Raw genomic sequence first — 13,098 nt, forward strand, 5'->3', positions numbered from 1 at the left:
CTGCTTTGGGAGTCTTTCTAAGATGAGGAATCTGTGTGGAAGGAATCTTTTAGAAGAACTAATTACTTACCGTCTTCTTCCAGCAGCATTCCTCATCACACCCTATATCTTACCACTCGTTCAGTATAGCTCATTAACTCTTGCAGATTTGCAGTACCTCAACAGGAGTGCAGAGGGAACAGGAGGAACTGAGGACATGGGCTGCAGCCGACAACACAAACTATGCATCATATTACATGCAGAGTCATGAACACCAACACTACGGAGAGAAGCCTCAGTGCACGCCATGGTGGCTGGAAAAGGGTCCAAAACATGAATGATGCTGGCAGATTTTCTAAAATGAGGAATATGTGGAAGAAAGGAACAATCCATTACAATGAACATTACCAAAGGAAACTGTTCTTTTCTGATGGATAAGTACATCCTCCCACAGATCCATCATTGACCCTCCCTACCTCCTGGCTCTATGCAGAGTGGGTGTGTAGTCGCATCACATCTCCTAGTGGATCTTGAAAACATCTTAAAAACGAATCTGAGCCTTCGAATGTAGGTCTAAAATGTTATGAAATCTGTGGTAGGAAGCTCTGATCCATCCAAAGGAAATCTGCAGATGTTAAGTGGATTTTAACTGTTGCATATATCTGATTCATTTGCAGCAGATGGTGTGTGTTTAGTGGTGTTCCATGGTGCTGGTGTCTACAGATATAGCATTAAAAGATGTCCTCAGTTATGGCTTGCTTCATCAGGCTATGCATTCAAGCAGACAGAGACATCTATATGACTGGTAAATCCTTCAAGAAGTCCTTTTTTGGTTTAAATAAAATTCTTGAAGTTGACTCCACCAAATTCATATATGCATGCCTCTTTTTTTGGCCAAGTAATTTGGGGTTTCTGTTGGACCACTGACATCACGGTTACGATATCAATGTGTGCATCTTAACTATAGGCAAGGTATTTCTGAATTACAGCAAAGCCTCTTAGAAATGGGCAAGGGAATATGTAAACGCCCCAGTGATGTGCAGATTATATTGAAAGCAGGATTCCTTAGTGCTTAGAAGCCTGACCAAACAAACGTTTGTCGTCAAACAAAAATATGGGGGGAGGGGTGCCTGTGTGGGTATGTGAGATTCTATTTTACTCTCTTAAATTTTATTTCTGTCTTTTTATTTTTTGCAGCATCATTGTAGACAATGTGGAAATATTTTTTGTGCAGAATGCTCAGCAAGGAATGCCTTGATCCCCTCCTCCAAGAAGCCTGTCCGTGTTTGCAACTCGTGTTTCCAGGACTTGCAAGGATGAAAATGGTTATGTAGCTTACCGCCTAGACACCACAACCTCTTTATATTATATATGACGATGCACTAAACCTAGCCCTCAAACTACTGTTCCATTTGTACAAGAATTGTAATATTTGTCAAAAAAGAATACCCTTTGAAATGTTTTATTGATGGAAAGTAAAACTATTGTATTTTTGTGAGACATGGGCTGCAGTAACATTCTGCTTGCTAAATGCCTATATACTCCTTAAATATCCTTATGCTCTGTGAGTTTTGGACTGTCTGTTTTTCGCTATATACAGTAGTAAGGCTAACAAAGGAATTACAATATACATATTTTACTTATTTTGACTGAAATAATTTACTAAACGGACATTGCTGCAACATTCATTATTATCTTTTTGGGAGAAGCAGGATGCACACGTTTACATATGTTTTATGGATTTTTTAATATATCATGTTATGGAAGTACTGCGTTAATAACAATAGGAAAAGGTTTTGTTTCTATGTATGTCATTCAGTATTTACAGGAACAATCTGATTATCTTTGATTGTATTTTGTGTCAAGTGTTTTAATTTGTACCCTGTCTAATAACCATGTGAGCCCTAGTTATTTCCACTAAAGGTTAAATCTGCCTCTCACATCATGGCCGGTTATATAAACACAGCCCCTCCTTCCCCACGTTTACAGATAATTGGCTCCACCAATAAGAAGGTGCATAAAAGTAACACAATCGTTAGCGGCTAGACTCCAAGTCCATATCTCTGGTCACTAAGCTTCAAAACTGCTCCTACATCCAAGCCCATGGATTTTCCAGTGCAATCTGTTATAAGTATTAACTCTCACCTAACTCTTTCACACTGACACTGTAGCTTTGCCACACTAACTTCAGTATTGCTGATTTACTAACTTAAGAACAAATCAGTGTCACCGTGAAGTGTGTTTACAGTGCTGACGTTATGGTGTGGAGAAGTAAATGTGGCAAAGTGATGGGGAAATACAGTACATTTGGGCTACAGTATGGGAGCACATTTTTGCACAACACAAAAACAGTTCACATTGAAGGCTGGGTGGAAGTGTGGCCCTCCTTTGCCCAAAAGACGCACCCCCTACTTGCCCACTTGATTCTATACTACAGTCTCTTCTCTTTGCTCAGAAGATATTTGATACTTTTTATATATCTGAACGATTCTTTGTACTATTTCCATACGTCCTTTTACCTAGACAGATGGGTCTGTTCCACTAGTTTTCTTGCGGGCTAGTCTAGGCCCACAGAGGCACACGCGGTTGGAGAAGCCTTAGGTCTTAATTACTTGTACATTACCCTTTAGGAGTATGAAAATTTGGCGACAAATTCCAATCCTCTGATTCCAACAATCTCTTTAAATGAAAGTAGGTGTTAGATTCTACATGTTATGAATGTTGTGTAGAGATTCCATTGATCTATGTGTCCCGGTCACCATAGGGTGCTTTGATGGAGCACATCATGGATTGCTTGATCCCACCCTCTCAAAAAGCACGGATACTAACTGGACCTACATTTGACATGTTATGTAGGTTGCAAAGAATAGTTGAGATGCTGTTCAGTAAAATGCACCATCTTCTCCCTTGGTGCAGAAGTTACTGAAGACCCCATTCCCAGAGGAATGCACCATTCACAAATTGCGTAGTGGGTCATTGAAATGGTTTTGACTCTAGAAGGTGCTCCTTTTGGGTTCTTGCCTGTTTTCCCACTCCAGGATGCGATCGGCCCATCCAGCACCAGTGCAGCTTCCAGGGAGATGCTCTACTAGCCATTTCTGGCTCATACTTAAACATCACCAGTGTACATGGTGATGATGCAACACACATACATACGCGTTTCAGCCGCAGATCCAATACCTGATCGCCCTTGTGATGAAGTTATACTTATTAAATCAGATTTATTAGGTTGAGTGAACATTACCAGTTCATGCACAGAGAATGGCCCCCCTGCAATCCCCAGTTCCACCATATGCTCCACATATGCCACTACAGGCCTAGCCTCAGAATGTAGCCATGCACAAGCATGTTTGAAATCTCCTGGGCTCTCGGGTTCAGATACACCATTGCCGCCATTGGTCCGCTCTCATGGCCAATGTCAGCATATTCAGATCCTTCTAATCAGCCAGTTACTTGCAATGATACTTACAATAAGGAAGAGTTGGACAGAGACCATCAGTATAAGATCAGCGTCCCCAATAGACATTGCCTTGGTGTGAATGGGCCTGACGCTATGGGGTGGAGGGGCTGTATCCTTTCATGAGTAGGTTCCTGCCCCATTTTTGTCTTGCTTTTACATAAATAAGGTTGGTGATCCCTATAAAGAATCATGTGTTGAAGAAGGCATAGATAATATTGCAGAATCTACAAGTTGTCTGTAAGAAGCTGGATTGGGTCCAGGTGTGTTGCCACCTGCACCTAGTAAGGAACTTGGGATCCATGTCTTTACATCAGAACCAACATTATCAGTGGTGATATACCAGTATTGATTTGTTAAATTCTTTTTCGTATTAGAAATTGGGGGGGGGTAATGCTGGTAACCCCATTTTCTTTTCATTCTCATTGTCCATTTTCATTTTTCAGTCTGTTGTGGGTTTTTTGTTGTACCAGTTACCGGAGTACAGGTACATTTGCACCAGCAGAAATACATACCTAGTCCTTCACCATACTACTCATCACTGGTTTAAATTGCACCTGAACCACATCATGAGTATGGTACTTCGGTCTGTGGTACACAGGCGGGCCTGTACTTCTCATGCATTTTATCAGAAGTGCACTTGAGTGTTCCCAAGCAGTAGATGAGGAGTTAAATGAGTTAAATGAAAAACTGAGTTAGTGAGATCCTTGGTGGTCATCTCCCCCCCCCCCCCAATGTCTTCACAAAATCTCTGTATTACTAGAATACCTCTGGTGGAGTCCCATTTTTCCAAGGGCTTCAATGGTTCTCGAACTAAAGGGCAGGCACACTACATCTACCAGTGACCAGAAAAATATTCAACAAATGAAATGACACTGATTCTTCCCAAAACAAAACTCAGATAAGGGATAGGGTGTCTTCTTGCATTTCCAGGCTTGGACGTACTTCACGCAGATCCATGAGTTCTGTCAGTAGCCATGCAGGTGTTGAACTCCCTCCACTCCTATTTCTTTATTGTTCAACTTACATACCCCTTCTCCACAGATTTGCTAGAAGAGATCCAGAACAGGTGCATAACACCATTGAATGTGTTCCACATCCAAAGGCGCCTGGCATTCTGTACATGGTCTTGCCCATCCACCATTTGAACATCTCCATAACAAAGGAGTATTTCCTATTGGTCCCCTTGACCAGGGTATGTTCTGCGGTGCATAGGGAGGCTGACTCTGAGCCAATGCCTGCAAAACTGCCTCTCTTGGGCCCTCCCCAAATATAACTGATGTTTGTAGTGTAGGGCTGATTTAAAGGCACTACCTGCTGCCAAGGCCTTTACAAAGGTCCTGGAAGTGAAGACAGCCGTTTGGTTGAGGCAGAGAGGAAGTCTCTCAGTACAATGAGTCTTTTCCCATTGTAGACCTCTCAGTCCATAAAATGAATCCCACATTCGTTCGGCCACATATCCTGCACCCCGGACATGGGGTTGTGCTGAGCTTTCCCGCCTCATATTAGGCTTGTCATCCAGCCCTAATCTCAGTTTCTTGCTTCCCAAGCAGCTAGATTAGGGTAATCATAGATTGGCTCATCAGATCTTGTAAACGATTCTAATTGTAAGGGACATGCTACTAGAACCCAAAATATAAATAAGTGGCTTGAGTTCTGTCATTGGTACTTCTCCAAAGAGTTTCTCACTCTCTTCTTCCATGAATAACGGTGTGTCTTTTGTTTCCCTGCTGGAAACTACCATTGTTAAAATGTAATCTTGCAGGTTTTATCTAGCCACTGTTGCACAACGCACAGTTTTGAAGGGCTCCTTCACCTCTTTCCATCAGTTTAAATGCTTCACAGATTTATGATGTACACTTTGTTTGATCAAGTGATTAGAATCCATGGCTGCTAATGAGATTAAGCTAGTGCCACGGAAACCCCCTTTCGGGCAGCCGTTAATAGCTCCAGATGTGAGCAGCAATCATTGACCACTTTGGAAACGAACTTGGTCTTTCACTGGTAAAGAAATGTCCTAAAGATTCATTTTTCTTTCTTGTTAAAGGTTTAGTCTGAGTTTTCTGTTAATCAGCTGATATGTTATTTGTTTTCTTCTGAATCCCAGATGCAGAGCGTTCTCGCCTTGTATGTGGCTCACAAGAAAGCTTTAAGGAAATCATGCAGGCTCTTCATAACCCAGAGTGGCCCATTCTTCCATGTAAGCAGCCCTCAATGTGTAGAGTTGTGTACTGGCTTGGTAAAGATGTAAAGGTGTTCCTTTCTATTAGGTATCTGCTTTGGGGGCCACAGCGGTTTTGTGGATTTTCAAATCGTTCTATGTAAATGACCACATAGGCTACTCAAGGTAGTTCCGCCAAGCCATGTTGAAATAAATAATTGCATAAATCTCTGCTATATGATTCTGTGGTAGCCATCCTATCAGGCGTTAGAAATATCCCAACGTGTCTGGATTAATAGGGTGTTGGCGTGTAGCAGTTAGTGCCCCTTCACCCAAATGATAAACCCATATTCATCCTTCCCTGTCTTTGCCCCACCCGCTCTCAGTTTAGTTGAAATATCAATGTGGAAGTCAGGGGCAAGGGGGTCGTACGCTTGTATCTTTACCTCTACATGAACTGTTTTGAGCTGAGCAAAAATGGATCCTGTTCCTCAGACCTCACAGTACCCGACACCCTTGTGCCTGAAGGAATTGTGGACTAGTAATACAAGAATTACTGTGGTCAGTAACTTGTACATTTTTAATGTTTTACCATCGTTGTCAATTATGTCTGTTGATCGGAATCCTCCTTTACCAATACTTATGTTAACAATTCCTCACTTTAAAGTCAGTGCATTTCTACCATAAGTGCCATACCTGTATATCCTTAAAACACCTCTGCTTGTCCTCATTTTCTGTTCTTTTTGGCCCTACCCAGACACTCTACATTACAACAATGTAACCCTACCCATTTCCACCCCCTTATTTTATGGTGTTTGAAATCTTTGTGGTACATTTCTGCCCAATAGAAATCAAGGGCCGCTGTGTGCATCACTAGATCATGCTGAGAGAAAACCCATTATAGAAAGGGGACGGAGAACTGCCATAATGGCAGAATGTTGACTGAAATTGAAAAATCACCAATTGGAATTAATGTAAGTGCAGGAAACTAGCAAGTGGTTGTTATCTCTCCAAACAATAAGACGCTCTGTGATACTACACCATATCTGAGGTCGTTTTTGACAGCACTCAGGAAAGTAATGGTAAGGGGTACACTGTTGTTAATTATTATAAAAGGATCCTCAAATCTCGCTTACCTTCCCTGTTATACCCATCCTTTCTCCCTCGGTTTCAATCGTCTCACAAATGTATCCTCTTTTATACCTCGAGAACATATTTCTGTTTTCCGATCTCTTTGCTCTGTCTGAATTTTTTTTTAATTGCCAAAACTAAAAAGAAACTTCCACTTTGCGGTGAAATTCTTATAATGCCATCTCAAGTAAATACACGTAATGTTTACTTTGCTCAGTATCATCATCTCCTCATATTTTTAACTTCAATATCAATTCTGAAATATACTGATGAAATAAAATGTGCTTTAAACATTGCCTGTTGTGATTGCATTTTAATATTGTTGTTATTAAGTTTATAATAACGAAATCAAGATGCAGGTTGACATGAAAACAGGGTTTTCCGTTTTATTACCCGAGTTACGTTATTATTCTAGAAGCTTGGTCTGTGAGTTTATTTATGACATCTTGATGTATCTATGGTGGGGCGGTCCCTTACCCTTTTTAGTTTTGCCTCACAATTGGAGCTTTAACGCTACTTGCAAAGCAGAAATAATGTTATAGAGTGTGTAGAGGGGAGGGATAGAAGAATGGTGGGGGCAGATGTTGTTGCATGTGTCCTTTCTCGTCATAGTTTTGGCTCACAGGTTGCAGTTTATTTTGTATACTTTGTTTAAACCTCGACATCATGCAACGTAAATAATATTCATTTGTAGGCATGGCTGTTAGTGCACAATAACAATCGAAGGTATCCTACAGTAAAATACAAATTAAAATTAGCTTTAATCAAAAAAGATTGAAGAAAGTTAAAGATAAGACGCCCACCCCATCAGTACACCCACCCCAGAGCTTGTTGATTTATGAAGTTACAGAAGAACATACGTCTTTGGGGCCCCTGCTTAGTAGAAACGATTGCTACATACGTTTCTCCAAGGTCATTAACATAGGCCAGGTCCCTAAAGCCATTCAGAATGCGAGGAAGCCACCGTAGAAGTCAAGTGTTTAAGTATACATCGCTTAGCAACTAAACAGGGCAGATTAAAAAATCTGCCAAGTGATAACTAAAAGCTTACTAATAGCTTACTAATAATAATAATGCATTTTCTATACAGCGCTAAACACCCGTAGGTCTCAGAGCGCTGAAATAACAGAAGACATTATCCCATCAAGTGGTACTCAATTCATCGACCCCGGAAGGATGAAAGGTCGACAGCTGGGACGAGCGCATAGCTCGCTGTGCTATCTGACTGGCTATTGTCATCAAAGCGCTATTTCTCAAGCACCAGCGACCCAGGAATATCAGTGATTTTGGAAAGTTTATCTGCCTCTGTCTCCCAAAAAGCAGCCAGGCCTGGGCAGTTCCAAAGCATACGTGAAAGTCTCGGAGTAAAATGTATAGGACAATACAGTCTAATTTGAGAATTTTAAATTGAATCGCCCAAAAGCGACAATTCAATTTTTCTTTCATACAATAGATATTATTTTTCATTTTCCGAAATAGAACCATCAATACAAGCTACTTAAACAAAGTCAATCGGTACAGTGCCACAAAGCATTCCATTGGCCAATTCCTGTACCATCACCCCAACCCTTCTCACTGTACCACCTCCCCACCCCCATGGACCAGCTACCTCCCCACCTCTGATCCGCCATCCCCCCATCCCGTTCTGTGGGTTAACCTCAAAAAGTAGCTTACCTCAACTGCATCCATTGGACCCATACTTTTTCGAACTTTTGGGCACATACCCTATCCCTATGCACCCTCTTTTTCAACTCAGCGCAATAATCCACCCCTCCAACATCTTTTTCCCTCCATCATCCTAGCAGTCCTGATTAAGGCTTTTGTCTTTAACTCTAAATCCTGAGTTCACCCATACATGTAAAAGCATCAATTCTGGGCAATCTGGTATTGGTTCAACCAACATCTTGCTTCCAACCAGATCCCAGAGGACTTCACTTTGGGACACTCGCATAACATATGGTAACTTGATCCTAATCCCAACCCACATTTCAGACACAGGGACCCGCTGCCCTTCCCATCCGCTGAAAGCAATCTCAGCTATAATATACTCTGTGTAATACCTTATACTGTATTAAGTGCCATTGCATGGTTATGCTTGCTTCCCTTGGTGACCTAATTGCCTCAAACCAGTCTTCCTCCTCCAACGGTCCCAGGTTCTCTTCCCCTTTTTCTCTTTGGATGTGAAACTATATAGCATCTGGCACACCTGTGTTATTGCCTTGCCCCTAACAGCTCCCTCCATGAGGTTGGCCTCTAGAGGGGACCTGTCTAATAAATTCCATGTGCCCCTTTGAAATCGCTGTCCCGCAAGCCATACTCCTCTTGCAGTAGTTGGAAGGAGGCGATTTTGTACCAGGATGTCTTTCAAGGTTCTTATGCCCTTCTCTTGCCATTTTTATCTACACATCCAGTTTATGCACCTCCAGCAAATCTATGTTCACCCAAATGGTCACCTCTTTGGTCAGGACCACCCCACCACATTACTCTTAGAGGCGCTCTGCGGTAATCAAGTGCACAGGCCCTTGGTTGTGTAAGCTTGTGCGCTGACTTGCTGCCATGTATCACCTGCAGGGGAGGAGGGGAGCCCATCCTATTCAATTCAAGCTCGATGTGTGGCCAGCCCCTCCCGCCAAACAGCCATTCATTAACCATGAACAACTGGGAGGCCCAATAGTAATGCTGCACGTTCAGGATCCCATTTCCCTGCCCCACACTGAACCTTTTAACGCTATTTCCACGGCCTTATTTCCCCATATTACCTGCTGCAGCTTATCTATGGCCCGAAACACAGCTTGTGGCACGCTTCCCAGAGTCTTCTGGAGTACATAAAGGAGGCGCAGCACTGGGGAGGTGTGGTTTGGCGGCCATGTGGTAGGCAGCTGAATTTCAGAGCTCCGTCAAGATCCTGAGATAAAACGCGTCAAGCTGCCAAATTCGGAAGAGGTCGCAACCAAAACGTGACGTGAGGGTGCATCAAGGTCCACAGCACACTGGTGAAGATTTTCGTGCAATATCGGAGCCTGAGCTGGCCACAACACGACGGAGAAGAGCGGCACAGATCCGTACCGCCGATCTCAAAATGGCAGATGCAAGCAAAGCGGCGTACTAAGGAGGCTGTGTGGCTGCGGTGCTGAGGACGATGCAGTGATGACAAGGACACAGTGACAAGGCTACAAGGGAGCAGCTGCTCCAGCACGTCGTGCCCCATCTGAGCGGTGAAGTGGACAATTACACAGGAGCTCCAGTGAGCCACGGAGCACCCGATCAGGCCAGGAAGCTCACGGCGCGTAACACGAGAGAAAGGCAGACAGCAGCGTGAGACATCGGTCGCCGGGCCAGTGAGCACCGCTGGACCAGAAATCAGGAAGCAGCCCAACAGCTGCCTCACCAGAACAGTGAGGCGAGCAACCCGGCGCCTGGTTGGATGCTACGAGTGGCCCTGAAACCTGAGGCACAGTGAATGCACCTGGACTCCCAGGACTCTATCACCCGTAGTCCACACTGTTCATTCGGGGCGGCAGCAGAGTGTGGCCTGCCCCAGCTGGGCAAACGGGGGCTAAAACAACATCCACTACCCACAACACGCACAGAGACCAGACGGGCCCAACAGGAGTCGAGGCGAGTCCATATTTGATCCCGGCCCGCCCGTAGGTTGGCAAGGCACTGGTGCCATGACAGCATTCGGAGGCGAATGAAGACACCGGAGGGGCCCAGTGCAGCAGCTGATCCCTGTGACGGAGAGAGGATAATATCGTCGGGTGCAGTTGAGCGACAAGAGCCCTGGGGGGAGGGCGGGCATAGCACTGCAGAACTCTCAAATGTCAGCTTTTGACCTTTTGTGTAATACCGAGCCTCGGGCCTGTCCAAGGGCTCAGGGCATCATACCGGAGAGCCAGACACTTTACTAGCCCACTGGCGCGGTCACCTCGCAGAACATCCCACGGTGCAGGTGACCGTGCCGAGCACTGTGCAGACCCCCCATGCACAGTGGGGAAGAAGGAGAGAGCACCGCAAAAAGCTGCAAAACATGTAGTAACAAACAGAAACAACTGGTTGACGTGGTAGGGCCCAACCCACTCGCCGACCAATATAGCAAGGACTGGAGCAAGATGGGGCAAATTGGGGACTACACTCTGCCAGGCAAGTCTGCGCAGCAGACCTGAAACAAGCGAGGCACACAGCAAACTTAACACCCGGGAGGGCCCATTCGTAAAAGGTGCCAGTACTGATACTGAGGCAGGTTGCGCTGCCCAACCCAATGGTCTATACTACGCAGCATCCTACGGACATCTGCCTCCCACGCAGACCCACAAATCAAGGCCTAAGATAGGCACAACTCAAGGGCAGGGACACTATTCGAGGGCATGTGGACTGATGCTCTGGACCTGTGAAGAAGCAGGAAGGAGTAGTTCTTTACAACCGGAACTGTCCGCATTAAAACAGACCACGAATATAACCACAAAGGGTCATCAAGGCAGCAGAGAAGTGTCACAACAGTTGGACGACCCTCACACCAACGTAAATAAGTGGGAGGACACAGCCCACGATCGCTTCGGCGTATTGGCGTGGAACGGTGTGGGGTACAAAGAGGTCAGCCCACGGCTCCTTCGAACACGACCTGAGTGCACAAAAAGGGATACCATAGTAGAAGTACACAGGAGGGACGATCTATTTCAACTAAAGAGGGGCGTCAACACCCAGCCACCAACACAAACCGGTGCGCACACGGAAACAAAGCACAGAGAGCTACTGTCACGATGCCCGCTCCCGGGGAGCCGGTTCAAGCCCTGCGTCCCCGAAAGCGGACATGCAGTCCCCAAGGAAAGACCCAGCAACCCCATATAGGGGCCCTTTGGACAGTGTCCTGGCGCCTATGGCGCCAGGCTCATAAAAGACATCAGTCCTGGCGCCATAGGCGCCAGGCTCATTATGGGAGTGCTTGGGTGCACTTACCTGATGCAGACCATGCTACAGGATCCCGGCCTCCTTGAGGCCTGAAAGGGACTACTTAACCTGTGGGACTAATTTACCATCCGGGCGTGGTCGGAGGAAGGATACATACCTGGAACTTCTTCCAAGGCTATTTAAACCCCACCCGAACAGCCACACGTGCTTCGCGTTGTTCTGCATCTAGCAGCTGGACGCTCACCGTGTCTGCTCCTGCATCCTGACTTCTGCCATGCCTGCCAGCATCCTGGATCACCTGCAAAGGAAGAGAAGAAGAGAACAGAAGAAGGAAAAGTCCTTACCTGCTAAATCCGCATCCCAGAGACATCTCACCGACAATCCTGAAAAGGAAGACTTTTATTTAAAAGCTCATCGCGTCGATCGCTGCAGCGCCGCATTCCACTCACCTTTACAGGGCGCCTCCATGTTCAGCAGCGATCATCCGGATTCGCAGTCACGCCCCAGCGCCTAGGGAGAAAAAGGCAAGAACAAAAGGTGAGAGAGAGAAGGGAATAAGGAAAGCTAAATCTCCATGTTAAGACTTACCTGTTGATTCATTCCCTCTTCATTTCGGGTCCGCGCCGCATCCTGGCATTTCTGGACTCCGGCCCCTAAGGGGAAAAAAAGACATCAGTGTTAATGAGCAAATGAAAAGACATTACCAAAAAACGCTCATTAAAGACTTACCTGATTTCTACAAGGATTTCACCTCTCATCTCGGGTCGGTGCCTGTTCCCCGGCATTCCGTACCCCGGCCCCTATGGGGAAAAAGACACTAGCATTAGTACATTAATGCATGGACACAAGGGGAAACCTCTTATCAAAAAACTTACCTGGAAGCCAAGCAAGTTTGGTTCTCACCAATCCGAAAATCCAGTGAAGTAACTGGATACCAACGCGCCCCTGCATCAGAAGCAGGATGGAGAGCTTGTCCTTCCAGACCCTAAGGTGAGACGCTACGGGGAATCACAGAATGGTTTCGAGGAGGGTGAGAGGGGAAAGTGGGAGGCCGATTCCATTACCCCGCAGACAGTTATTCCCCTATTTTCGCCTACAGAAGGATACTTCTGCGAGCCAGACAAGCCAGATTTGGGGGCCCGGTCCAGTCCGTTTTCCGAACCCTGCGTATCACTTTAGAAGAGGTCACAGCAGCGCGAACCAGGCCAGCGCCTCCGTGGGAGTCAGGTGAGCGTTACAGAACGCGAAGCCATCCTACAAATTCCCACCCAGGCGCTATGGAAAGTTCTGAGACTGATCAATTGGCCCAATTACTGGGGGAATTACGGGCCGAAGTACATGCCGCTCGTCAAGAGACTAATGCCCTCAGGAGGGAATTAATAATATCAAAGGAAAGAACTGATGACCTGGCCAGACAGCTTTTGCAAGGTCAAGCTGGGCAAACTCCTCTACCCGGTTCCGGAGG

The 13,098-nt window shown here is 45.5% G+C and overlaps 1 protein-coding gene across 4 annotated transcripts in view; it reads left to right on the plus strand.

Moving 5' to 3' along the window:
* EEA1 (early endosome antigen 1) overlaps nt 1–7,023 on the plus strand; it is a 1,786,886-nt gene extending 1,779,863 nt beyond the window's left edge. For all 4 annotated transcript variants that reach the window (XM_069629072.1, XM_069629073.1, XM_069629075.1 and 1 more), the window contains one exon: nt 1,177–7,023. In XM_069629072.1, the coding sequence (XP_069485173.1) occupies nt 1,177–1,299 (123 nt within the window). In that variant the 3' untranslated portion in view covers nt 1,300–7,023. The remainder of the gene's footprint in view (nt 1–1,176) is intronic.
* Nucleotides 7,024–13,098: the final 6,075 nt, after the last annotated feature.

The sequence above is a fragment of the Ambystoma mexicanum genome, chromosome 12 (genome assembly GCF_040938575.1).
Source record: "Ambystoma mexicanum isolate Mex_15411 chromosome 12, UKY_AmexF1_1, whole genome shotgun sequence".
Lineage (NCBI taxonomy): Eukaryota > Metazoa > Chordata > Amphibia > Caudata > Ambystomatidae > Ambystoma > Ambystoma mexicanum.